Raw genomic sequence first — 26,298 nt, 5'->3', positions numbered from 1 at the left:
ATTGTATTGGATGTTTCAGTTACATACTTGTAAAGTTCAATTTAGACCTCCCAAAAGGAACCCAGAGAGTCTAGTTTTTGTCAAGTTACTTGAAAAATATCTATAAAAACCAACTTGAAAAAGAACCGTGATAAAATCGTGTATCGTGATACAGCTTGGGATAAATATTGTGATACTGTATTTTTCCATATCGCCCACCCCCAAGTGTAATGTGTGACGAATCCCTATTTCCAACCCAAACACTGAGACACTGATCTGAAGTCAGCCACAGTTGGCTTCACAGTAGACTGGCTTCTCTGTGCCTCTCTGTGCTTTCAGGTCAGCTCTTACACTGCAACACCTGAGTTCTGACACCTTAGCGGGCTCACTCAGTCATACCCTGCCAGATCCGCTGGCTTACAGAGTCTACATGTCACACAGGTGGTGTGTGTAGTGTTACAATCGACACTCTCGCGCACGTCGTCGCACACGCTCAGCACTGTGTCACAGACAGGTGCTCTGCCTGGTACACAAGCTGTTTGTGACGGTGAGTAGTAGGGATGGGGCGATAATAAGCGATATTATCGTTTATCGTGATAAAAAACACTCACGATAATCGCGTCGTGGAGATTTAATTTATCGTGATATCGTCCTCCGTCATGCACTGGGATCAATTCACCTTTTATTTGCCGAGCTGCATATACGGTACCTTTTAGTGGTAAAAGGTACTTATAATATACGTACTTGATACATTCTTTTTTCACTCTCTATCAAATGTCTTTGCCAAGAAATAGCCGATCGACAAGCTCACAGCGCGTCGCGTTGTGAGCTCGTAGATCTGCTATTTTTTGGCAAATGTTCCGCCCCAGGATAATGGATTTTGATTATCGTAAGGGATGGTCCGATCAGGTTTTTTGGAACCGATCACCGAGCACCGATCACAAAAGTTTGATCACCCGATACCGATCAATCACCGATCCGATCAAGTTATTATTTATATATTATTTATATTTTCTAAATGTTAATGTTTTAACTTTAATTAATTAATTAATTCACTCATGAATTCATTTATATATTTGCCTTATAGTTATTTACCAGCATTACTATGTATTTATTATCATAGCAGTAACTAATTATTCCTTCAGCACTGTGGAAATCAATACCCCAAAATGGCCTCAAGTGGGCATACTGAACGGCTGGTTGATCGGATGCACCGATCGGATCGGTGAATTTACCTTTTGATCCAAACCACCGATTATCGCCGATCACGCTTTGATCGGCCAGATCCGATCCATTGCCGATTGATCGGTAACATCTCTAATCACGATTTCTTTTGTCACAATAATCATGATATGATATTTTCATATGGTCCCATCCCTAGTGAGAACATAGTACAATAACACGTATAGGGCATTCACACCGAGTGCCGCGCTGCGAGCTTGTAGATCTGCTATTTTTGAAAAATCGTGAAAATTAGAATTTTGACCCGGTTCTATAAGTGTCTTTTGAATCCTTCTGAGATTTTTTGAAAAACCTACGTTTCTGTGTCAGCAATCTGGCTAGCCATCGTCAAAGAAAAGGTCCTTTTCACTTAACTGGAGCTCAGTTAGCCTGTTCTTGAGAGACTACTATGTCAGTGGTTCTCAAACCTTTTCATGTGAAGGACCCCAAAATTATATGTATTTGGCCACGGACCCGCATCTCAAAATATCTAGTTCCAGGGACCACCCAGAAGCAAAACTTCAAACGTTCGCTTTGAAAATAAATATATTCAAAGATTTGCACACATTTTCAAAAATACCAGATCTACAAGCTCGCGAGTGCCGCGCTGTGAGCTTGTATATCTGCTATTTTTCACTGGTTAAAGCATTCAATAATTCTAGGCCTAAATGGGTTTTAAAGTGTCCCCTCGGATCATAACTTCACAAGACGGCTTGACAATAACACAATAAACTAGAAATACTGTTCCTACGAAAGAGTGTGGGCTCGCATGGAACACCATGTATGGGCACAAAGATCTACCCTTTGGCTGTCTGTAATTTTTTTTAGGAGAATAACCTTGGTCTATAAGGTTTTGGTATAACATACTGATATAACATACTGGTCTCGAGCCCACGTGTTGTTGTAATTTATATCAGGTCGCACTTGTTGGGGGTGATGTCACCAAGAACGCAGCTCCTCATTGGCTAAGGCCCCTGCCTTTGTACTGTAATTTTTTTGGAGAATAAACTTGACCTATAAAGTAATGGTACGACCTTTCAGCGAGCCCACAATGAAAACCAGAAAGACGCCCCAAAGGGCGCTGAAACAACAGAGATATATGACAACACAATATGTCCATATATGGGCATTCCCAGATATGGACTTAATATTGATGACATCAGGGTCCAGGGATCTCCATATATGGGCATAAAAGGGACAAGGATGGAATTCATTTGCAAGTGTGACTTGCATCGCAATATGGGCTTAATATTGATGACTCAGGGATCTTGACCATTATGGAACGTGACATGAGGTGTGACAGACTTTCACGATCTGCAGGTTTTCATACTAAATGCGACCTTATGGTCGTGATGACATGGAGAACAAAATAATATGTGGCCATTGCTGGGAGAAAATGGTTTGCAAGAGGTTAATCTGGTGTCAACAGATTCACTCTCAGACACACACTGCTATCTTGGAATTCACTGGCTCCAGCTTTTGGAAAATAGGTCTACAGAGGACTATTAACTAGGGCTGAACAATTTGAGAAAAATATGCAATTGCATAGCAATTGTGAGTCGATCCAATGTGATTTCATTTTTGTTTTCTATTTTATTATATAAGTCAAGTTACCATAACATTAGCCTAGAAAAGTGCACCCCTCGGAGTGCAGATCTCCCCCAGGCCGGGTTTGCTACCCAGGTCCCGCACATTTTGAAAATCAATCATAGGCTATAAGAATCAGTCATGAATACTTTTATGAATACAGACAATTTTTCCTACACTAAAACTAAAACACTAAAATACTTTGTTTAAAAGTCAATTAACTTGTGCAATTCATTTACATATTAACACTACAATTTCAGGTCAGAGCTTTAGGTGAATGGTTGACAAGTATTTGAATATGAATCTGTTCAACCAAAATAAAACTTTTTTTTCTTCTCATTCTTCTGTGTGCATGACCATCTAAATGCTGTCCTGTGTCAGGTAACAGTCACATATTACCTAAAACCCTAGAATAACTGGACCCCCTTCTCTTTTTTGTAATTAATTGCAGCATTTGGAAGTTGCAATAGTTCATATTACGGTATTTTTTTTGGTTAACTGTTCAACGCTACTATTAACCGATCTCCTTCCCTCTCTCACACATTATGACAAAGGTGGCATGAAAGCCATTGTGGAAGCACAACTACCCAATATGTACATATTTCTGTATATATTTCTGTGTTCAAAGTTTACAGGATTGCTCCGTAAACTTTGTGATCTTATTCAGGGATAGATTTCATTGAGTAATTGAGTTTTTCAGCACGCCTGGGAGCACCACAGTAGTGTTACTCACCCCTAAATGTAGGTATTTGAAACCACTCCTTTAAAGAACAACTTTAGTTTTTTACTAAAGGAAGACTAGCCAAAGCTGTACCTAAACAGTTGAATCAAGCTCTGGTTGAACCAGCTTACCTTAACGTTATCAGACTTCATCTCATTTTCACCAAAAAGGCCTTTCATAAAACCAGTGGTCCTGATCACCTATAAGTAGGGAGCGACACAGAAAAAAAACAATGTATTTGGGAAAACAAAGTTGCACTGCTGAAAGCATCAAAAGAGAGGAATAATCACATTTACCACAGAACACTATGCAAGTCTTTGCAAGAGGGTCACTTTCTAAAGAAAGATTGTTATAGACAAGGTTCAAACTACACTGAGATCAATCATAGCAGTGAGGAACTTACCTATTGACATTTGTCCTGTTTTGCTAGGATTGAAACCATGTGGGATGACACACCAGGTGCCCAGGATTATTCAACATGTAATCGGCAGTTGCCATGGTAACCCGCCATTTTAGCTTGTTTTGAAGGGCTGGCAAAAAAAAGTAATCAGAGTAAATGTAATCTGAGTATGTCCTGTTTATTTTCACGATAGTATTTTCTTTCACTCAGGACAGAATTTTGACAATCGCGGGCCTCATTGCTTTTGTAAGGGCCGGTAGAGAAGGCCGCATTTTAAACATGAAGGTGATTTAAAAACTAGATTAGTAGAAAAATGCACTTTTGTGCAGCAGCGTAACAGTGCTGTGGATGAGGGAGACAGGACTTCCCGGTCACGTGATCTCGCGCTGCATTTCGGGAAATGGAGTGTTTTTCTTCACCGCGGTAGCCTTGTACAGTAGCACGTGTCGTGGGCACCGGGAGACATCAAAGAGTTTGACGCGTTGGCACATTGGGACATCCAATGAATGAGTTAAAGTGATCCCTGATTTGTAAGCCATGTAGGCCTTAATATGTTATAATAACCCTCTTTAACCGAAATATGCCTTTTAAAACACTTGGAATATATTCCTTTGAGAGAAAACAAGTGATATGTTCAACCCCTGGGGGGAGCCATTGCACTGTTCGTCGCATGCAGTTATGACGTAGGCAATGCATTTTGGCTGGTCGGGCCCATTTAAAATGGCGGTGTAAACAACTTTTAGATGTTGAATTAAACACTTACAGGCACGGCAAAACATCCTACTTGATATGAACAGAACAGAAAAGCACCACACTACTAACTACAGTTAATCTGAGCTTCAAGACAATGTTTTAAATATTGTAAAGAGAACGTTGTTTGACGTTCCATATTAACCCTATGGGCCCGACCAGCTAAAATGCATTGCCTACGTCATAACTGCATGCGACGAACAGTGCAATGGCTCCCCCCAGGGGTTGAACATATCACTTGTTTTCTCTCAAAGGAATATATTCCAAGTGTTTTAAAAGGCATATTTCGGTTAAAGAGGGTTATTATAACATATTAAGGCCTACATGGCCTACAAATCAGGGATCACTTTAAACATTTATTTAAAGTTTTTTATAGGCTTACGTCTCATTGACTTATTTGAGGATATTCATCATGGCTCAGTGACGTAATTACGTGCGCATCCCGCATCAAAAACTCATTCAAGTCACCCAGGGACTCATTCATGTCATGGTCCTGGGGTCCCGGGGATGCGCCTCCATTGGAGTCCATGTTAAAATAATTTACAGCGTCGCGGTAAAAGAAGAACATTTTCAAATTTCACAGACACCACCATTGTTCATGGGGGAAAGCATCCTACTTTATCCTACGTTAACACAAATAAAATCCATGTAGAAAGTCTTAAACAGGCGATAGAAACGTCAATGTTTTGATTCCACTGACGTCCGACTCCATTTTGCGCGCCCGAATTCATTAGGGGCACATGTTTTAGTAGTTTTAGTAGTTCTAAGTTCAAACATTAGCCAAATTGTAAAATAAATATAAGAAATAGGCAAACATTTTGAAAATAGCCGATCTACAAGCTCACAGCGCTCGAAAACATTGTATTGAGGACTCATAAAACTTTTCTGGGACCCATTTGAATGACCACCTGTGGGTCCCGGCCTCCCGGGACCCATTACATTGAAAACCTAGTAACATCATATTAATTTGACATTGTAGTGAAAATAACAGCTTGCTGTTTACTGTTGAAAAAAGGTCAACACTTTGGCTGGCTCAGAAATGTCTGTAATACCATGTTCACAGATTAAATCCATGAATTGACTAGAAGCAGTGCTCTTCCGAGCACAGGTCTCCACCAGGTCAGGTATGTAATTGTGGCCTCCTGGTGGTGCTATAATAGGCCAATGTGAAAAGGGTGCCATGTCTTCTTCGGCCTTTCACGGCGATCAGACGCTGCATGCATGATTTGAGGCATCTTGTTCAAAATCAAAGAGTTTTGTTAAAAGTTTACCTGCTGGTGGCGCTATAACAGTCCAATGTGAGGGTGGCATTTGTTCCTTGACCCTAGTGGGGATGTGCGTGCAAACTAAGGTTTTACGGAAATCGCAAGCTGCGTTCATGATTTGAGGTATTTTTGCTCAAAACGGAGCAATCCTGTAAACTTTGAAGCCAATGTTAGCCATTAAGGCTGGAATATGAAATATTGGACAGATACATGTCGATTACATGACGGTAGAGATACTGACTACCGATCTGTAGGAGTACTGTCCAAAAATTAGTTTTGCAAATATCGGCCTCAAGCTCAAGGTGGCGCTAGAACTAGCCCAAGTGAAAGATTTGGGGCGGAGGTTCTGAATCGGCATCCAGGGAGTGTGTGTGCGCAGTTTGTCCACGATGGGCCAACGGTGCCGGAGATTAGCTGGTAACCTAACCGATGGACGGAAGAACACACGGACGGACGGACGGACGGACGGACGGACGGACAGGGTGCAAATCATAGTCTCCCCATGCCTTCGGCCTTGCAGAGACATTAACGTTACCCCATTCAATTTCTGCAGTTAGACACACATGGCTAATCAGAAAAATTGAGTCAGTCACACCTGGCCTTTATCAAATATACATGAGCCGTGAAAGATGACACCAAGCAACAGTGGAGGGCATGAGATAACACCTCAGAGCTTTTTGAAAAAGGAAAACAGATTTCACCGAACTTGACACCTAGTCCTAAATGAATTGGATTGCTTGTGTGTGTGTGTGTGTGTGTGTGTGTGTGTGTGTGTGTGTGTGTGTGTGTGTGTATTTAGGCAGGTTTTACAAATCTATGCAAACTCAGCATGTCACCAAGTTACGGTTCAACTGCAAGTTGCAATTTTAAAACCAGAAACATCATACCAAAGACAAAGGCATTCATTCCTTCTAAAAAGTTGGACTTCTTGCTGTTTATAGGATAAAATGTACTTATGAACTTAATATGTAATTGTTACGATGGCACATCATTGCTGAATGACTCCAGATGGAAATGAGTGGAGGTGCTACTAGTCCTTGTGCTAAGGCGAGTCAGAGTACAGTCACTTAGGGCTGTCACGTCGTCACGATCATGTTTTTTTAGAAAAAAAAAATCAACCTGGAAAAAATTATGACGATTGAGCTAAATCATTTAAATTATCTCAAATAATAATGAGATTAGGCGATTATCTGTGTGTGTGTGTGTGTGTGTGTGTGTGTGTGTGTGTGTGTGTGTGTGTGTGTGTCTTTTGGAGTCGACGCGGGCCGGGGTCAGGGAAGGGGAAGAGAACGTAAAGCGGGCAAGCACCCTGGACAACGAGATGTATGTGTGTGTGTGTGCATGCGTGCGTGCTGCGTTGTGAACTTGTGAGCTTGCAGTCCTGCGATTTGTGCTATTCAAATCGATCAGTTAGATCAACTGCTGCACCTCTCATTTTGAGCAACTTTTGTCCTCGGCATCTCCTCTGACACTGATCTGAACTGAAACATCCAGCGGTGGTGACACCAGCCAGCAGACCGTACTCCAAAGAGATTAGAAGAAACAAACGACTACATCATGCTGACAGACACCTGTTGACCCAGGTCTGCACCTGACCTCACTTGAGATTCCAGAGGTCTTTGACAACTCAAGAGCAGTTGCGTTGATGGCAACTTTCAGGGGATAAAGAATATTTAATTGTGTAATAATGTAATAATAAACCTCTAAGCCAGGGGTTTTCAAACTTTTTTGTCTCTGGGCACCCCTGGAAACAACTTTTTCAACCACGTTGAAAAAGTTACGTATATTTTTAGAATTTTATATCATATTACGCTACGTTTATATGCACATCTTTCTCTCTAAGATACAGTTACAGTATGTCACGGTGAAATATCAGTTTCCATCAGAACTGTCCTCATGAACTGAACCTTATGCTTGACGTTTAACCACTTGAACCCCAGCATCCCTATTTTGGGGGGAAGGTTCACTAAAAATAGCTGATATACAAGCTCACAACGCGTCGCAACGTGATGCGTTGTGAGCTTGTAGATCAGTTATTTTTGCTGAAAGAGTTGGCCGTAGATGGAAAAAGAACTCATCAAGTACAGGGCAAATCAGGTCTGTTTTACTAAGCACAGTGAAGTGATGTTGGTGTAGTGACATTGATGAATTCCAAATAGATTATTCTGCGGCACCCCTGGCCTGGACTGGCATCACGGCACCCACTTTGGGAAACCCTGCTCTAAGCACCCGATCTCCTTGTACTGTCACTTTGCAAAGGGCCTTCTACAATCTATACTATAATTTTGCGAATGTCTGAGTGAGTGTCTGAGTGTCTGTCACAGCGTTTCTCCTCAGTGGCTGGAGCAATTGATCTGAAATCGCATCACCATAAGCAATTAAGCATATGAACACACCTGACATAACTGTGAAGCCCGTTTGTCACTTTCACAAATCGTATGCTGTATATTAGCATTTTTATGGTGTATCTACTATCTATTCTGTATCTAGCATGAGGCACATCTATTCTGCATCTAGCTTGAGGCAAAATGTTTAACCAGCTCTGTGTGTGTGTGTGTGTGTGTGTGTGTGTGTGTGTGTGTGTGTGTGTGTGTGTGTGTGCGTGCGTGCGTGCGTGCGTGCGTGCGTGCGTGCGTGCGTGCGTGCGTGCGTGTGTGTGTGTGTGCAGGCAGGCGGGTGTGTGTGCAGGCGGGTGGGCGGGCTGGGGGGGGGAACAGTATCTCTGTAGCCATTAAACGAAACGGGTTTCTTACATTGATGCTCCTACATCATGCAAGCACCAGTTAAAGTTACTTTCCATCCCTCATATACTGTGTGCACAGTGCACATCCCATAACCCACACACTGCACATCATTTTGGAGCTCATATCTTTGAACGGGTAAGGGCTAGTTTGTATAATCGTGTGTGTGTGTGTGTGTGTGTGTGTGTGTGTGTGTGTGTGTGTGTGTATGTGTGTGTGTGTGCCTGACTTTTTCTTGCAGTTGACTTAAAAAAACAAACAAATAAACTATTTAGAATCTATGAAAGGTCAGGTGGCCTTCATTATTAACAAGTAGTCCAGCAGCAAGCACCATAAGCTCCTTTGGATCAGAGCATTTAGATGAGACTGACCAGGTCAGATTATGATAGCTGATTATCTAACCTGAATGCATACTTCACTGATGATGAAACACACTCATTAATAGGTTCCATGTAGGATCATCAAGAGACGATCCACCCCGAGCCGAGGTCCAATGGTTTGTTGATAGTTATTGCAGGCTATAGTCCCTATAGCAACGAAACGACGCTTCTGGTATGATGATGATGGTGGTAAACGTTATAGATTAACCCTGTTGCTCTGCTATTATCATAGCTCTGTGACTTGGTTTGCCACCTGCTTGTGTGGTGCAGTTGACATGAAAAATGTTTTGCTAATTAGGGCAAAAGGTTTACACAATGTAAACTGTATACTGGCTTCTTTGTGGAGGTGAACTTGATTATTGTGGTATAGTTTGCGTTAGCACGTTAGCTGGCTAGCTCTCTCTCTCTCTGAGCTTATGCGTGGTGGTGGATGTCCCCCAGTCTTACAAAAAAGAACAGATCTACAAGCTGACGACGCGCCGGGTCGTGACTCGTCGTCAGCTTGTAGATCAGGTGTTTTTTCTAGCGAATCTCACCTCGCTGAAGATGTCGTGCAGGTATCTGAACGGAGGCTTGCTGAGCAGCTTCTCGGTCAGCGGTGGTTTCTTGATCACTTTCCCCAGAGACTCCTGGGTCTTTTTCACCACCGCCGCGTTCATAGCGGCAGGCTAAAAGTGTCGCTTCTTTGACGCTTTCCTTTGATAACGGCGTTGGGTTTTTAGGCCAACGTAAGGGGGAAAAACAAGCTATAAGCGCGAGCGTATAAATCGTTACTCCTATCCTCTCCTGCTTGTTGTTGCTATGTCAATACTCTGGCAATCCCACAGTGCAACATTGATGAGCACTGCGCATGCGCCAGAGGCTTATGGTTGCTATGCACCGCTTGTGTCCATGATAGACACACACAAACACATTGTAAAGTTTGTTTAGTAGTTGCTAATACCAACTACTAACTTTACTATTTCCTAAATAATAATAATAACATTATTATAATTAATAATAATAATAACAATAATAAAGACATAGAGTGATCCCTCCTCCAACAGGTGAGGCAGGGAACAAGGCACAAGTGGGGATCAAAGATGGGAACTTAGCAAACACATTACTATTATGTCATTCAAGTCACCTTATAATTCAACTGACAGATGCCAAAAAGAGGGGTTTTGTCATTTTCTTTGTTTATAAACATATATTTTAATTATAATCTTTTTAGGGGCATGTCATGTGGTCTACCTGCACAGCCTTTGTGATCTACAGGTACTGTAGATCACAATCTATCTTTTGGGCACCCCTGCAGTAGAACCATAATAAGTGGCTAAACTTAAGAACCAGTAGAGAACCTCTAAAGAACCATAGAGCAGTGGTTCCCAAACGTATTAGCTCGAGACCCCAAAAGAAAAATGTGATGTCTTCCCAGGACCCAAACGAGTGAAAATAGCAGATCTACAAGCTCACAATGTGTCGCTTCGCGCCGCATGGTGAGCTTCTAGATCAGCTATTTTCACTACTTCTTAAAAGTGTATTTTTAAATTAATTAAATGTAACTTGAGTCTAAAGTTGTGCAATAATTTGTAAAACATACTAAGGTGGACTCATACTGTGACAGCTTGGCTGCTCATCGGTCTGAGCACTGTCTCTGAAACTATGATAATGGCAGAGAAAACACACAAGAGGTTGTCATCAAAAGAAGATATTTTATTAAAAATATTCACAAAATGAAGTACAGTAAATGTAACAAAATCAGTACAAACTAGAAAAAGTGCTCGTCGGAGTGCAGGTCTCCGCCAGGTCGGGTAGGTTAATGTGGGCCAGCAATGTAGATGGAATATGAAGAATCGGACAGATCCATCTTGATCACATGTCTATAGAGATAATGTGTACTACATAGCATTTTTTCATAAAGCTTTTTTACTGACTAGGTGCTCGGTCTACCTACTACATACTCTCTGCCATATACCTTCGGCTTGGCGGTGACAATCAGTGATGTACGGAAGTGCATGGGTCAAACAAACAGAAAGAAACACAGGAGCTGAGCGAGAGAGAGAGTGTGGTGATTATAAGGTCATGGGTGATGTGGTCCTGTAGATGGTTTTGGTTGTTTTGCGAATCCATAGGTGTAGTCTAGTTTCTGATCCATAGTGGTTGTTTGTACGTTCTGATAGATGGAATCTGGACTGGTGGTCTGACGCGTAGCGCCCTCTTGTATGTTCTCATAGATGGAATCTGGACCTGTGGTCTGGCAAATATAGGACAGAGGAAGGGGGTGTTTAATTGGTGGAGCACATTTGCACATACTATACACAGAATTTGTCCTCTGCATTTAATCCAGTAAAACAGTATATTTTAGTTGCACCACAAACAGACTTAGGATAGGTCCGAGTTTGATTTAACCTTCATAATCATGAAGTTAACTTGACATTAACCATGTCCTGTCCATGTCAACCATTTTTTAGAGATTTGCATGGTAAATGGTGCATTTATAAACTGCTTTTATCCAAGGTGCATTACATTCACCCATTTCACACGCACATTCATATACAGATGGCGGAGGAAACCATGCAAGGCACTGACCAAACTGCTCATCTGGAGCAACTAGGGGTTCAGCGTCTTGCTCAAGGACACTTCGACACTAACTCTTGGAGAGTTAGTCGGGATTGAACCTAGCCTCATAAACCACCCACAATGCCTTGTCATTAGTGGTTTACGAGGCTAGGATCGAACTGGGAACCAAGCGAAGGAGCCAAGTGGCCACTCTACCCCTGAACCAATGCCGCCTCAAGCATCAAACACATTTCTGACAAAACAACATCAAAACAATGTTCAGTAAAAAAGAAAAAAAAAAGAAAAAAGAAAAGCACAACATCACCACACAGATGGTGTGTCATAATTCTCACCTCTCCATCTCCTGCAGTGGGGTTCCTGAAAGCGACGATAGACACTGGAAGATATTTACAAAACATCTTCATTTAACCGATAATATAAATGCAATTCTGAGTGATTCCAAATGCAATCCCTGTAGCTTAATAAGCATTACTTTTTGTGTGCACGAGTATACTGTATGTCTGTGCAAGTATGCACGTTTTTTGTTGATCACTGTGCTACTTACATTACTTACTGTGTGTGTGTGTGTGTGTGTGTGTGTGTGTGTGTGTGTGTGTGTGCGTGCGTGTGTGCGTGCGTGCGTGCGTGCGTGCGTGTGTGTGTGTCACACTCACTCTGTGGTTTTCTGATCCTCTTTATGTAGAACATCAGCGCTGCCACCACCGTCACTGCCAGTACAGCGGCTATTCCAACGGCTAAACCAACAAACAGACCTAGAAAGGCATGCAGAACAACATTTCAGACAGCAAGACATACAGTACATACATGGTATGGTGAATATAGGAACATGCACCCATTAGGCCTAATGGCGGCCGCTGCCCTTTTGTCCTCTGAGTCTGATGTACTGTGGTAGGCCTAATATCTCTATGAAGAAATACATGTAAAAAGTACTTTGTGGGCCACCAGCTGGCCTTGCGGTCCAGGCTCATACCACATAGGCTCTGATGCATGACAGCGTCTTGTGAGTTTGAATCCCGATCCCGACGACCTTTGCTGTGTGTCACTCCCCATTTCCTGTCAGTTCACTGTTCTATCAATAAAGGCATAAAAAAGCCTCCCCCCTCCAAGAAAAGGAGGCTACTTTGCTACTCTGAATCCATCTTGTCGTGAAAAGCATCACATATCACTCAGGTAGGCAGTTTTATTTATGAAACCATGTTTAACAACACTTACTTAGACGTGATGTTATTTTTATTTTACTTTATTTTAAATACTGTAATCCTTTTAGACCAAGTGTTTTGACTGTACTTGTACTGTTTTACATTTCCGTCTAATAAAATACTCAATCAATCAATTCCCCTCACACTGTAAACGCTCATCCAGCGTGAGGATAGGCCTCATCATGAACTGTCTTCACACCCACAAGACATTGTGAAGTCTCTTGGTCATTTTCACACATAAAGGACTATCATGATATGCTCATACATTTTATGTATTTGATTACCGGTATATTAATAGAATGAGGAGCACTGTGGCTATACTGTATGTCAGGGATCTTCAACAGGTGGTCTGGGACCCTTAGGGGGTCCTCAGAGTTACAGGGGGGCCAACAAATCTATGTGCGATTAGAACTTTTTAGTTTTTAGGTTTTAACCTAAAAACTAAAAAGTAACCACTTGAACCCTTGTAGCATGCCGGGGAACAGTAACTGAAGATACCAGATCTACAAGCTCAGTTTCAGTGGTTAAATGTCTGGAAAATACACAAATACATTGGATTTATAGCAGCTCTCCGAATGCAAGGCAATGAAGTGCTTCATCATAAAATGGACCAAACAGTAAATAAACAGCCTATATTTGCTGTTGTTAATAGAGGACGCGCTGCACAAAAAGGATTTGAGCAGCAGACTACGTACCAGCCACTGAAGATGCTGTGGTCACAGGAGCTGTGGTGGTCATCTGGGAATTCTGACGAGTTGTAACGGAAGCTGAAGATGCTGTGGTGGTCATCTGAGCATTCTGAGGAGTTGTAACGGGAGCTGGAAGCATTTTTGAGAACGAAAGAGGAATATAGTGTTTTTACCCATAAAAATGGAGGAGTTTCAAGTTATGGAGAATAAAACACAACATAGCAATATTTTAACTTTTACTAGTGTAAAAAGGATGCACAACTCATTATTGAAGCACAGACTTACCATCCTTAACATTAAGATGCACTTCTATGTATAAATCTTTGTACCAGGGTCTGCGCAGTCCACACCAGTATGTTCCAGAGTCTGACTTACTGAGTTTAGTGATGGATACAGATAAGTATTTTACTGAGTTCGTCAAATTAATTCTATCGTTTGCTTCAGTTTTACCAGAGCCTGCCTCGATAATGACGTATCCATTTGTGGTGCATGGATCTTTACAGAGGTACTTTGGATAATCAGTGACATCCCAGTCGACATCCCAGTCTGAGCAGGTGAAATTCACTTCACCCCCAACATGACCAGTTATGCTGAGAGGTGTTGTCTCCATAATACTCCACACTACAGTACAAGAGATAAGCAAGGAAACAGCTCATCAGTATGACACACAACTTATCAATTGACGACATGATGTGAGGAGTGTATTTTTGCAGAAGGATTCTAGATGCTCTACACAACAGTGGACAGACAAAGGATGAGACAGAGACATTGAGAGCATCATACAGACACTCAGAGACAGAGACAACCACACAGGCAGAGAGACACATGAAAACAAGCAGAGGTCACTCACCAGAAAGCAAACAGTAAATGTAGACATTTCGCATGATGACAACGAGCTGCAGGTGACTTGTTTAGTTCTGGCCGGAGAGAATAACTTCCTCATGCTATGCATAAAAGTTTAGATGTCTTTATAATAGATGGTTTTCTTGTTTTACTAAACTCCACCTTCCACATCCTCTTAGTTACCTCTACCACATAATTCACACATTCAAACATTTACGCTATATGGTCAGGGGGGCGGATGCCAACTCTACGCACTGGGTCTGAGATCGATCAACCCACCCACCCACCCACCCACCCACACGCACACGCACACGCACACGCACACGCACACACACACACACACACACACACACACACACACACACACAGTTGGGATGCCACGTTGAAAGTGGGAAAAAAAAGAAATGAATGGTTGCATACAATAAAAACATAACACGAGACACATGTAGATGGACGGGCATCGATTGCGAGGAAATCAGATTGAGCTGCAAAAATAATTCAAGGTTGGGGACAATAATGCATATTATGCATAAGATAACTGAATTTGAGGTTAGAATTTATGTGAAATTACGCCCCTGTATATGTACATACAGTAACATTTTTCTTGGCACCAGGTCCAGGACTTTGACTATAACTGACTATACATAGATATTTGGCCTGTGTCTTTCCTAAATCAATCAGTTAACCATGATGACAGTTCAGACAGAAATAGGACGGACAATGCACAAAAGATTCAAATGACACCGGTTTTGTCCAATCGGGAGAGATCAGGAATGGATTATGGCTTGTGCACATTGTACACGTGTACAGGGGCCCTGGAGCCAACATTTTGATCAGTCAGTCTAAGATGCGTTCCATATAACGTTTGAGACCCCAAATTGACATGACAGGTTTCCAAGTGTTCATATTTTAGATTGTAATTGAAGAAAATAAAAAAATGAGTGTTAAAATGTTTTCATTTACTGCTTTCTTTCATGTTAGCCATTTTAGCAATTTTGATTTCAGTGGCATGCGTACAAGGGACTAAATATGTATTTTTTAGACACAATAAGCCGACGATTTACAGTAACACTACCAGCCACCATAAGTCACATCTGCCCATGAAGGTTTGTATTTCATCTTGGGAATGGGCTTATTGTGTCTAAAAATGCTTGGCTTTCTCAAGAATTTGGCAATTGGCTTTCTCGTTTTGCCAAATTCTTGAGAAAGCCGCAAGCATGCAAGAACCAACTTGCTCATTGTGGGCATTTACGTACTATGGTTTTGTTGTCGGTTACTGTGTACGCATTTGTTTCTCTGTTTTTTCTAAGTAAAGCGAGCAGTTCTTGGAACCTATATATAGCTGACAATTTCAGGGTAAATAGTATAATTGTGGTCCCTTCACTTTGTCTCCTCTAAGTACAAAAGGTGTTAAACCACACTGCTCAGTATGACGCACAATGCCTTTCACACAAGTCTTGTGTCTTTACGTACAAAACGATAGGCCAATCAAGCCACTTTTTCTTTTTCAAATCGACATCACGTATGCGCCAGGCCAGCCAGCTTTACATTTTGGCCTACAACTCAACGAAGATGACAAAAGATTGCAAAGATTGTATAAGAAAGATAACAGCAGCAGGAGGAGGTTTACAACACTCCAAGAGAGCTCCTTGTGTATTACAGCAGACAGAAACAATGCTGTCTGATCTCACTGATTTTTAGCATCAGCAATTACAAAAGATCACTAAATCAAGAAACAAAATATGGATAAAAAGCAACAACCGTAACAACACTCGCAACTCTCAAATTTCTATGGAGTCTGTCCATGGACGCATCTGTCTGTGCATTACTAATTCTCTGACAAATCAGTAGTATTTCACTGTTTGGTATTGACTTAGTCCCACTAAAAACAGTAGCTCCAAGTACCTTTTATCAGCTTCCAGATACTATGCAAAAGCTAAAACTGAGGGGTATAGTTGTGGCGAGTGTTGCAGAGCCAGGACGATGCAACGGAAAGAAGCCATTTGTTTCCTCTAAGTAGATAAAGGTGTTAAAACCACACTGCTTAAGTGAAACTCATGACTTGTCGAGTAGACACTGCTCTTGTCTATATTATCCTTATGTATGTAAACCTGTCTTGTATTTGTTACCTGTGTTAAAAGTTTGTATATATGTTATGTGTCGCATACATGGCTGCTGTGTCGCAAGACAAATTTCAGTGTGAACTGACAATACACAAAGGTGTGAAAGCAGCAGTGCACACAATGCCCAGAAATCACGTCAATATGTTTAGAGCAGCTAACTTTATTATACACCTGTAATCTTATAATATTGCCTTATTTTGTGCTGTAGGACAAGAACGTTGGTGAAACAAAGTGGTATGTGAACCCACACACAGCTCTGTGAGACCATCATTCTAACTATTAAAAGGACAGAAGGTTATTTGAGATTATTGTGGCATGGCTCTGCAATGCCAGCAGTCTATTTGGAAACTATTTTGGAAGCTGTGACTGTGAGCTTGTACAGCTGTTATTTTTTCAATATATATCTAACATATAATTAGAGAGAGAGGTCAGTCAGTCACAAAATGCATTATCTATTCACTCGCTTCAGCGACTGATCTCAAATTTAACATGGCATTGGCCATTAGCATTATACACACGATGACGGAGCCCGAATTTCATTTTTCCCAAATTCTAGCGATTTCTTAGCGTTTCTTCACTCTACAGCTCTACAGCCTGTTGTCAGGGTTACGGTCCGTTCCTCCAGGCCATGGGATCTGTAGCCCCGGGCCCACACACACCTCTCTCACAGTTAGGAATGTTGCAGTCTCTCTCTCTTTTTTTTTTAAAGATGTGTTTATTAACAATTGTCAATCATTATACAAATACCATCAAACAATGTATCACTCTTTTTTTTTTTTTAGAAGAAGACAATAAAAAAAAGACAAGATGAAAGACAAAAAGGGTAACAAAAAAGACAGAAAACCCAATCCTCCCAAACCCACCCCCCACCCCTTTCCCCGAATGGCCCACCACTACACTCTTACTCTATATCAAGACATTATACTTTTCCACAGAACCCATTGACAGAACTCTCAGATCATCTTAAGACAACGAAGTCAACCTGTAGGGGATATAGTGGGCAGACAGTCCAAATAATCCTGCCAGATCTTTTGAAACATCTCAGGTTTTCTTCTGACATTGTACAGAATTTTTTCTGGTGTGCAATAAGAAGAAAGCTCGTTTATCCAGTGTCTCTGTGAGGGTGCGTTCTCCGACTTCCGATTAACTAGAATTACTTTCTTTGCAGCTGTGCTTGCAAGCGAGACAAAATATTTTTTTATAAAATTTAGATTAAAAAGAGTAACGTCACCCAGTATCCATATTCTTGGATCATGTGGTATATCACGATTCACCACCTTTGAGACAGTGGATATGACGAACTTCCAATAATCTACCAGACAAGGGCAGTTCCACAGCATGTGTATGAGACTGCCTTCGTTTGTTTTACATCTTTGACATAAAGCAGAAATATTCACATCAATCCTGTGTAACCTGAGCGGGGTAAAGTAAGTTCTATGGAAGATATTAAATTGCATCTGTCTGTGTTTTGTAGAAATCAGAACCGTTTGGGATCTTTCCAAAATATTTTGCCAATCTACAGGGTCATATACACATCCTAAGTCTGTCTCCCATTTATTTTTAAAAGGCATCAAGTCATAACTTGGTAGGTTTTTATTCAAAATATTATAAATGGAGGATGTTAGCCCTTTAGTAGAAGTAATCAGACTGCAAAATATATGATCCTCCAAGGGAGACTTGTTTGGTATATTAGGGAAGTCTGTGGACTTTTCTTGAACCCAATGTCTAATTTGGAAATATTTAAAGCGGTCATGATTGTTTAGGTTATATTTCGAAGACAATTGGTGAAAATTTGAAAATATATTGTTGCTATATAGATCACCTACAGTTCTGATTCCATTATTGACCCATCTTTTCAATACACCGTCAGCTATGGGATATGGGATATTAGGGTTATCCCACAAGGGTGTCCTTCTCATCAAAGAGATATCTTTTTTCAATAATTTATGAGAATCCCGCCATGCTTCAAAAGCGCTCAAAATTATCCGATTTTTAGTCAAAAGTGTAAGGTTTTTCCTTGAGCCCAGAAAAGGCACGACTTTTAAGGGAGTAAGGCCCAGTTCTAATTGTTCTATATGCAACCATCTGACCTCACTAACCCCAGGATGCAGCCATATCCACAAAGGACGGAATTGTGAGGCCAAATAGTAACACCTGAAATTAGGAAGATTAAGGCCACCCTTGTTATAGGGGGCCTGGAGCGTGCTTAGTTTGACACGCGGAGTTTTATTTGGCCATAAAAAAGACGTAGTTGTTTTATTGAGATCATTGAAAAACCTTTTAGATATAGAAAACGGGATACACTGAAATAGGTAGATACATTTTGGTAACACGTTCATTTTAACCGTGTTTACTCTGCCAATTAGAGATAAAGGCAAATCAGACCATCTTTGAAAATCAGTTTTACAGTCTCTCTCTCTCTCTCTCTCTCTCTCTCTCTCTCTCTCTCTCTCTCTCTCTCCATGGGTCACGCATGCAACAGGTGATGTGTGTCTCATCTTCCAACGGGTATAGAAAACTTATGTGGAGCAAATACATCCTCATACTTCTATTCACCTAATTTTGCTGTTAAATTATTTGTATCCATCATAAATATACACTCCTCCATGGGCTGCTCCTTACATTATGATGCTCCCACATATTCTCACGCACGCACCATGCAGTTACAGTTACTTTCCCCAAAACCCACACTCTGCACATATTTTGCAGCACATATATTCGAACGGGTAAGGTCTAGTTTTTATAAATCTTGAAAGTGCAATTTTGAATAATTTACAAATTATTTTTTAACAAAAGTCTTCTCTTCTGGGGGTCCCTACTGGCACGAACCATTTTCAGTTGGGGGTTTTGCAGCCAAATACATATCATTTTGGGGGACTAAAACACCTGACCATGTGGGCCTGCTGCATTTAATGAGACATGTTGTCTCTCCTAACCACTGTAAGAACTAAGCCAAATAAAATGTGGCCTATTGTCATTCATGCTTTACAAAACGTCTTCAAAGTCTTGACAAGTGCCCTTATTTCACATACTGTAAAGTTTGCTATGCTATTAATTCAAGGGAGGAGAAAAGAAAGGTCCACAGTTGTTACTGTGTACATGTTCTACTTTTTTTTTCTTTTCTCAACTTCTCTAAGAAATACAAGCAGTTCCTGGAACCTATGGTGACCACAGTTTAATGGTGTTCCAGCTCTGACATCACGCTCTGACCCATATATTGAGTTCCCTGATGTCATCAATATTAAGCCCATATCTAACAGGACTTCATTTGGGAATGCCCATATATGGAGGCCACATCGGCCACATACCACACTATCAGAATCTATATATGGCCAAGACAGGGATCTCCATGTAGAGAGAGAGAGAGAGAGAGAGAGAGAGAGAGAGAGAGAGAGAGAGAGAGAGAGAGAGAGAGAGAGAGAGAGAATGTGGTGATTGTAAGGTCATACTCTTCATGGGTGATGTGGTGGTACTGTAGATGATGTTATTATCACTCCATAGACTTGGTTCTGATCCATAGAGGCTGTTTGGAGGCTCTGATATAGGCAGTCTGGACCTGTGGTCTGACAGATATAAGGGAGGAGAAAGTTTAATTGGTGATGTACGTTCGCACACATCCTGTTCTCTGCATCTAACCCTGTCCTCACTGTATGCAGTGGGAGGCTACTGATCAACATCCAGGGAGTTCCCAGAAACCGACCGTATCGAGCACAAACACATTTTGGACAAAACAAAATAAGGACAAAGAAAGGTTGCAACGGTCGATTATTTTCTCTGCAATCTTTCCATCTGTTTCAGATAGAATACCTTTTTTGGTTAAGTGAATAATTGCGTGGTACTGGTAATCGTGGTAAACGTGTAATATTTTGTTTTTTATAATCAACTAAATTGATTAAGATAATTACAATATATCAGCAGGCTAACCATGCTCATTGTGAGCTTATATAGAACATAGTTTATTTTTATTATTTTAAATATTATGAGAAAATGTTACATTTTGCCAGAATATTGTTCATTTAAATCAATTAAAAACATGTTTTAATATGTTTTAATGTAATTGATTAGTTCAATTAACTGTTGTACCCCTACTACAATGAAAACAAACACACAAGTTACACAAGAATAAAGAACAGTGAAGAATCATAAGAATGCTCTTACCTCTCTCTGATCTTCAGAGGGGTTCCTGGACGCTGAAAAATATATACAAAATATGATCATCTAAAGTACGATTATATAAATGAAACGTGTTTAGATTCGGATTCACTTAGATGCACTGGTTATGTACATACAGACTACATGTGGAAAAACCTCAGCCCGGAAGCTTCACTAATCACTATGGGTCAATAGACCCCTATTAAAAGGAACCCAGAGTCCCTGGAATCCACTTTGAGAACCACTGCTGTACATTGCCAAAGCAAGACTCAAAATATAATAATAACAGTTGAAAATGGGGAACATTCAATCGGAGGGGGTACAGCATTGTGTACATGCTAATTACATGCTAATCTATATATATACATGGTATAAAGCTTTTTGAAACAAATAGCAGCAACATTTTGCATTTCATTTTTTTTCCTCAAAACGATTTAGGCTAAATAGTAGGCCTATAAAAAGCCCCAGATTTAAAATGCATTTAAAGGTAGCAGCTCTGTTCATATGTGCAATATTCACTATATGACTTATATTGATTTATTTGGTTGATTGATTGATTGATTGATTGATTGATTGATTGATTGATTGACTGATTGCTCTTAAAAGGGAAAAGTGTTGTTGTTACACCAATGTTGTTTTTGACAGCACATTTTGATTTAGTTTTAGTCATAGTCCTTTGAACAAAATGTCATTTAATTTCAGTCATAATTTATTCACCTGAAAAGTTTTAGTTTTAGTCTAATTTTAGTCGACTAAATATCATATATTTTTAGGCGACTAAAATGTATTTTGGCAGGCCTTGATGGCATCGTAATGACTGATTTTACACTTGGTTGCGTGCTGAAAATAGCAGATCGCCTATTTTCAGCATGCAACACCTGAGAGCAACCAAACATAAAATGACTCCACTAGTCCCTCCCTAATGTTTTAGTCTAGTTTTTATTTTGTTGACGAAATTGCCAATATATTTAGTCTTAGTTTTAGTCATCACAGCTTAGTTTTTATTTAGTTTTTATTTATTTTTCGTCAGTGAAAAAAAGACAGTCGACAAACATTTTTCGTCCTAGTTTTAGTCGACAAAATCAACACTGTACTATACTTAAAATGCCCTCTTGTGCATTTCAATTCCTTTGTATGCCTTAAAGGAGTAATCCAGACTCCAGCCCCAAAGTATTTTCTTCTTCCTATTGATTACTCATGACATGGAGACTTGAGTTCAATAATATTTTTTTGTATTTGGGTGGGGGACCAAAATGCATTTGGGTCCCCATCCGGGCTCCATCATGGCATGAGGAATCAAAAATCAAAAAGTAATTTTGGGGGTGAACTACTTCTTTAAGTAAAGCACTTGAAATTGCTTTTGTGTATTCGATAAAAACAGACTTGCCTTGCCTTGAAAGAACCAGTAAAGTGGGTTTGCATATCTCATTCCTCTCTCATTGTGTGTGTGTGTGTGTGTGTGTGTGTGTGTGTGTGTGTGTGTGTGTGTGTGTGTGTGTGTGTGTGTGTGTGTGTGTGTGTGGTGTGTGTGTGTGTGTGTGTGTGTGTGTGTGTGTGTGTGTGTGTGTGTGTGTGTGTGTGTGTGTGTGTGTGTGTGTGTCACACTCACTCTGTGGTTTTCTGATCCTCTTTATGTAGAACATCAGTGCTGCCACCACCGTCACTGCCAGTACAGCGGCTAAACCAACAAACAGACCTAGAAAGGCATGCAGAACAACATTTCAGACAGCAAGACATACAGTACATACATGGTATGGTGAATATAGGAACATGCACCCATTAGGCCTAATGGCGGCCGCTGCCCTTTTGTCCTCTGAGTCTGATGTACTGTGGTAGGCCTAATATCTCTATGAAGAAATACATGTAAAAAGTACTTTGTGGGCCACCAGCTGGCCTTGCGGTCCAGGCTCATACCACATAGGCTCTGATGCATGACAGCGTCTTGTGAGTTTGAATCCCGATCCCGACGACCTTTGCTGTGTGTCACTCCCCATTTCCTGTCAGTTCACTGTTCTATCAATAAAGGCATAAAAAAGCCTCCCCCCTCCAAGAAAAGGAGGCTACTTTGCTACTCTGAATCCATCTTGTCGTGAAAAGCATCACATATCACTCAGGTAGGCACAGTTTTATTTATGAAACCATGTTTAACAACACTTACTTAGACGTGATGTTATTTTTATTTTACTTTATTTTAAATACTGTAATCCTTTTAGACCAAGTGTTTTGACTGTACTTGTACTGTTTTATATTTCTGTCTAATAAAATACTCAATCAATCAATTCCCCTCACACTGTAAACGCTCATCCAGAGTGAGGATAGGCCTCATCATGAACTGTCTTCACACCCACAAGACATTGTGAAGTCTCTTGGTCATTTTCACACATAAAGGACTATCATGATATGCTCATACATTTTATGTATTTGATTACCGGTATATTAATAGAACTAGCCCTTACCCGTTCAAAGATATGAGCTCTGAAATTATGTGCAGTCAGTGTGTGGGTTATGGGGTGTGCACTGTGCACACAGTATATGAGGGATGGAAAGTAACTTTAACTGGTGCTTGCATGATAATATATAGGAGCATCAATGTAAGAAATACCCGTTTCGTTTAATGGCTATGGAGATACTGTGTATCGATCTGTGTGATTTTTGGACAACATCTGTAACAGGGCCAGACACCTAACCCTAACCCTAACCCAGAATAGATATAGATACACCATAAAAATGCTAATATACAGCATACGATTTGTGAAAGTGACAAAGGGGCTTCACAGTTATGTCAGGTGTGTTCATATGCTAATGGTGATGCGATTTCAGATCAATTGCTCCAGCCACTGAGGAGAAACACTGTTTCAGACACTCAGACAGACAGACAGACAGACAGACAGACAGAGAGACAGACAGACAGACATTCGGAAAATTATATGTTAGATGAGGAGCACTGTGGCTATACTGCATGTCAGGGATCTTCAACAGGTGGTCTGGGACCCTTAGGGGGTCCTCAGAGTTACAGGGGGGCCAACAAATCTATGTGCGATTAGAACTTTTTAGTTTTTAGGTTTTAACCTAAAAACTAAAAAGTAACCACTTGAACCCTTGTAGCATGCCTATTCTGAGGGGAACAGTAACTGAAGATACCAGATCTACAAGCTCAGTTTCAGTGGTTAAATGTCTGGAAAATACACAAATACATTGGATTTATAGCAGCTCTCCGAATGCAAGGCAATGAAGTGCTTCATCATAAAATGGACCAAACAGTAAATAAACAGCCTATATTTGCTGTTGTTAATAGAGGACGCGCTGCACAAAAAGGATTTGAGCAGCAGACTACTTACCAGCCACTGAAGATGCTGAGGTCACAGGAGCTGTGGTGGTCATCTGGGAATTCTGACGAGTTGTAACGGGAGCTGGAAGCATTTTTGAGAACGAAAGAGGAATATAGTGTTTTTACCCATAAAAATGGAGGAGTTTCAAGTTATGGAGAATAACACAACATAGCAATATTTTAACTTTTACTAGTGTAAAAAGGATGCACAACTCATTATTGAAGCACAGACTTACCATCCTTAACATTAAGATGCACTTCTATGTATAAATCAGCATTGTACCAGGGTCTGCGCAGTCCACACCAGTATGTTCCAGAGTCTGACTTACTGAGTTTAGTGATGGATACAGATAAGTATTTTACTGAGTTCGTCAAATTAATTCTATCGTTTGCTTCAGTTTTACCAGAGCCTGACTCGATAATGATGTCTCCTTCTTTGCATGGATCTTTACAGAGGAACTTTGGATAATCAGTGAAATCGACATCCCAGTCTGAGCAGGTGAAATTCACTTCACCCCCAACATGACCAGTTATGCTGAGAGGTGTTGTCTCCATAATACTCCACACTACAGTACAAGAGATAAGCAAGGAAACAGCTCATCAGTATGACACACAACTTATCAATTGACAACATGATGTGAGGAGTGTATTTTTGCAGAAGGATTCTAGATGCTCTACACAACAGTGGACAGACAAAGGATGAGACAGAGACATTGAGAGCATCATACAGACGCTCAGAGACAGAGACAACCACACAGGCAGAGAGACACATGAAAACAAGCAGAGGTCACTCACCAGAAAGCAAACAGTAAATGTAGACATTTCGCATGATGACAACGAGCTGCAGGTGACTTGTTTAGTTCTGGCTGGAGAGAATAACTTCCTCATGCTATGCATAAAAGTTTACTGTAGATGTCTTTACAATAGATGGTTTTCTTGTTTTACTAAACTCCACCTTCCACATCCTCTTAGTTACCTCTACCACATAATTCACACATTCAAACATTTACGCTATATGGTCAGGGGGGCGGATGCCAACTCTACGCACTGGGTCTGAGATCGATCAACCCACCCACCCACCCACCCACACACACGCACACACACGCACACGCACGCACGCACACACACACACACACACACACACACACACACACACACAGTTGGGATGCCACGTTGAAAGTGGGGAAAAAAAAGAAATGAATGGTTGCATACAATAAAAATACAACACAAGACACATGTAGATGGACGGGCATCGATTGCGAGGAAATCAGATTGAGCTGCAAAAATAATTCAAGGTTGGGGACAATAATGCATATTATGCATAAGATAACTGAATTTGAGGTTAGAATTTATGTGAAATTACGCCCCTGTATATGTACATACAGTAACATTTTTCTTGGCACCAGGTCCAGGACTTTGACTATAACTGACTATACATAGATATTTGGCCTGTGTCTTTCCTAAATCATTCAGTTAACCATGATGACAGTTCAGACAGAAATAGGACGGACAATGCACAAAAGATTCAAATGAACAATGTTTATTTCATGTGTGGTTACTTACAGTAGCTGTTGTTTTTCTGTTAAGACAAAAAGGTTTGTGTTAAAAAGTCAAATCATTGCTATAGTATAGAGTGTTTGTTCAGTAACCGGGATCTCTTCAACTATCCAGCTCTTTAACAGAAAATACATTTTCAGGCATGACACCGGTTTTGTCCAATCGGGAGAGATCAGGGATGGATTATGGCTTGTGCACATTGTACACGTGTACAGGGGCCCTGGAGCCAACATTTCGATCAGTCAGTCTAAGATGTGTTCCATATAACGTTTGAGACCCCAAATTGACATGACAGGTTTCCAAGTGTTCATATTTTAGATTGTAATTGAAGAAAAGAAAAAAATGAGTGTTAAAATGTTTTCATTTACTGCTTTCTTTCATTTTAGCCATTTTAGCAATTTTGATTTCAGTGGCATGCGTACAAGGGACTAAATATGTATTTTTTAGACACAATAAGCCGACGATTTACAGTAACACTACCAGCCACCATAAGTCACATCTGCCCATGAAGGTTTGTATTTCATCTTGGGAATGGGCTTATTGTGTCTAAAAATGCTTGGCTTTCTCAAGAATTTGGCAATTGGCTTTCTCGTTTTGACAAATTCTTGAGAAAGCCAAGCATGCAAGAACCAACTTGCTCATTGTGGGCATTTACGTACTATGGTTTTGTTGTCGGTTACTGTGTACGCATTTGTTTCTCTGTTTTTCTAAGTAAAGCGAGCAGTTCTTTAGAGGAGACAAAGTGAAGGGACCACAATTATACTATTTACCCTGAAATTGTCAGCTATATATAGGTTCCAA

At 40.6% G+C, this 26,298-nt stretch overlaps 1 protein-coding gene across 1 annotated transcript in view; it reads right to left on the bottom strand.

Moving 5' to 3' along the window:
• Nucleotides 1-9,809, bottom strand: part of traf3ip1 (TNF receptor-associated factor 3 interacting protein 1) — a 48,167-nt gene extending 38,358 nt beyond the window's left edge. The window contains exons 1-2 of the mRNA XM_080753713.1: nt 9,581-9,809; nt 3,640-3,708 (exon numbers count right to left, since the gene is read on the bottom strand). Of these exons, the coding sequence (XP_080609839.1) occupies nt 3,640-3,708; nt 9,581-9,703 (192 nt within the window). The 5' untranslated portion in view covers nt 9,704-9,809. The remainder of the gene's footprint in view (nt 1-3,639; nt 3,709-9,580) is intronic.
• Nucleotides 9,810-26,298: the final 16,489 nt, after the last annotated feature.

Source organism: Nannobrachium achirus (genome assembly GCF_963921795.1).
Source record: "Nannobrachium achirus genome assembly, chromosome: 22".
Taxonomy (NCBI): domain Eukaryota; kingdom Metazoa; phylum Chordata; class Actinopteri; order Myctophiformes; family Myctophidae; genus Nannobrachium; species Nannobrachium achirus.
The sequence above is the reverse complement of the archived record's forward strand: the minus strand, read 5'-3'. Positions and strand labels throughout refer to the sequence as shown.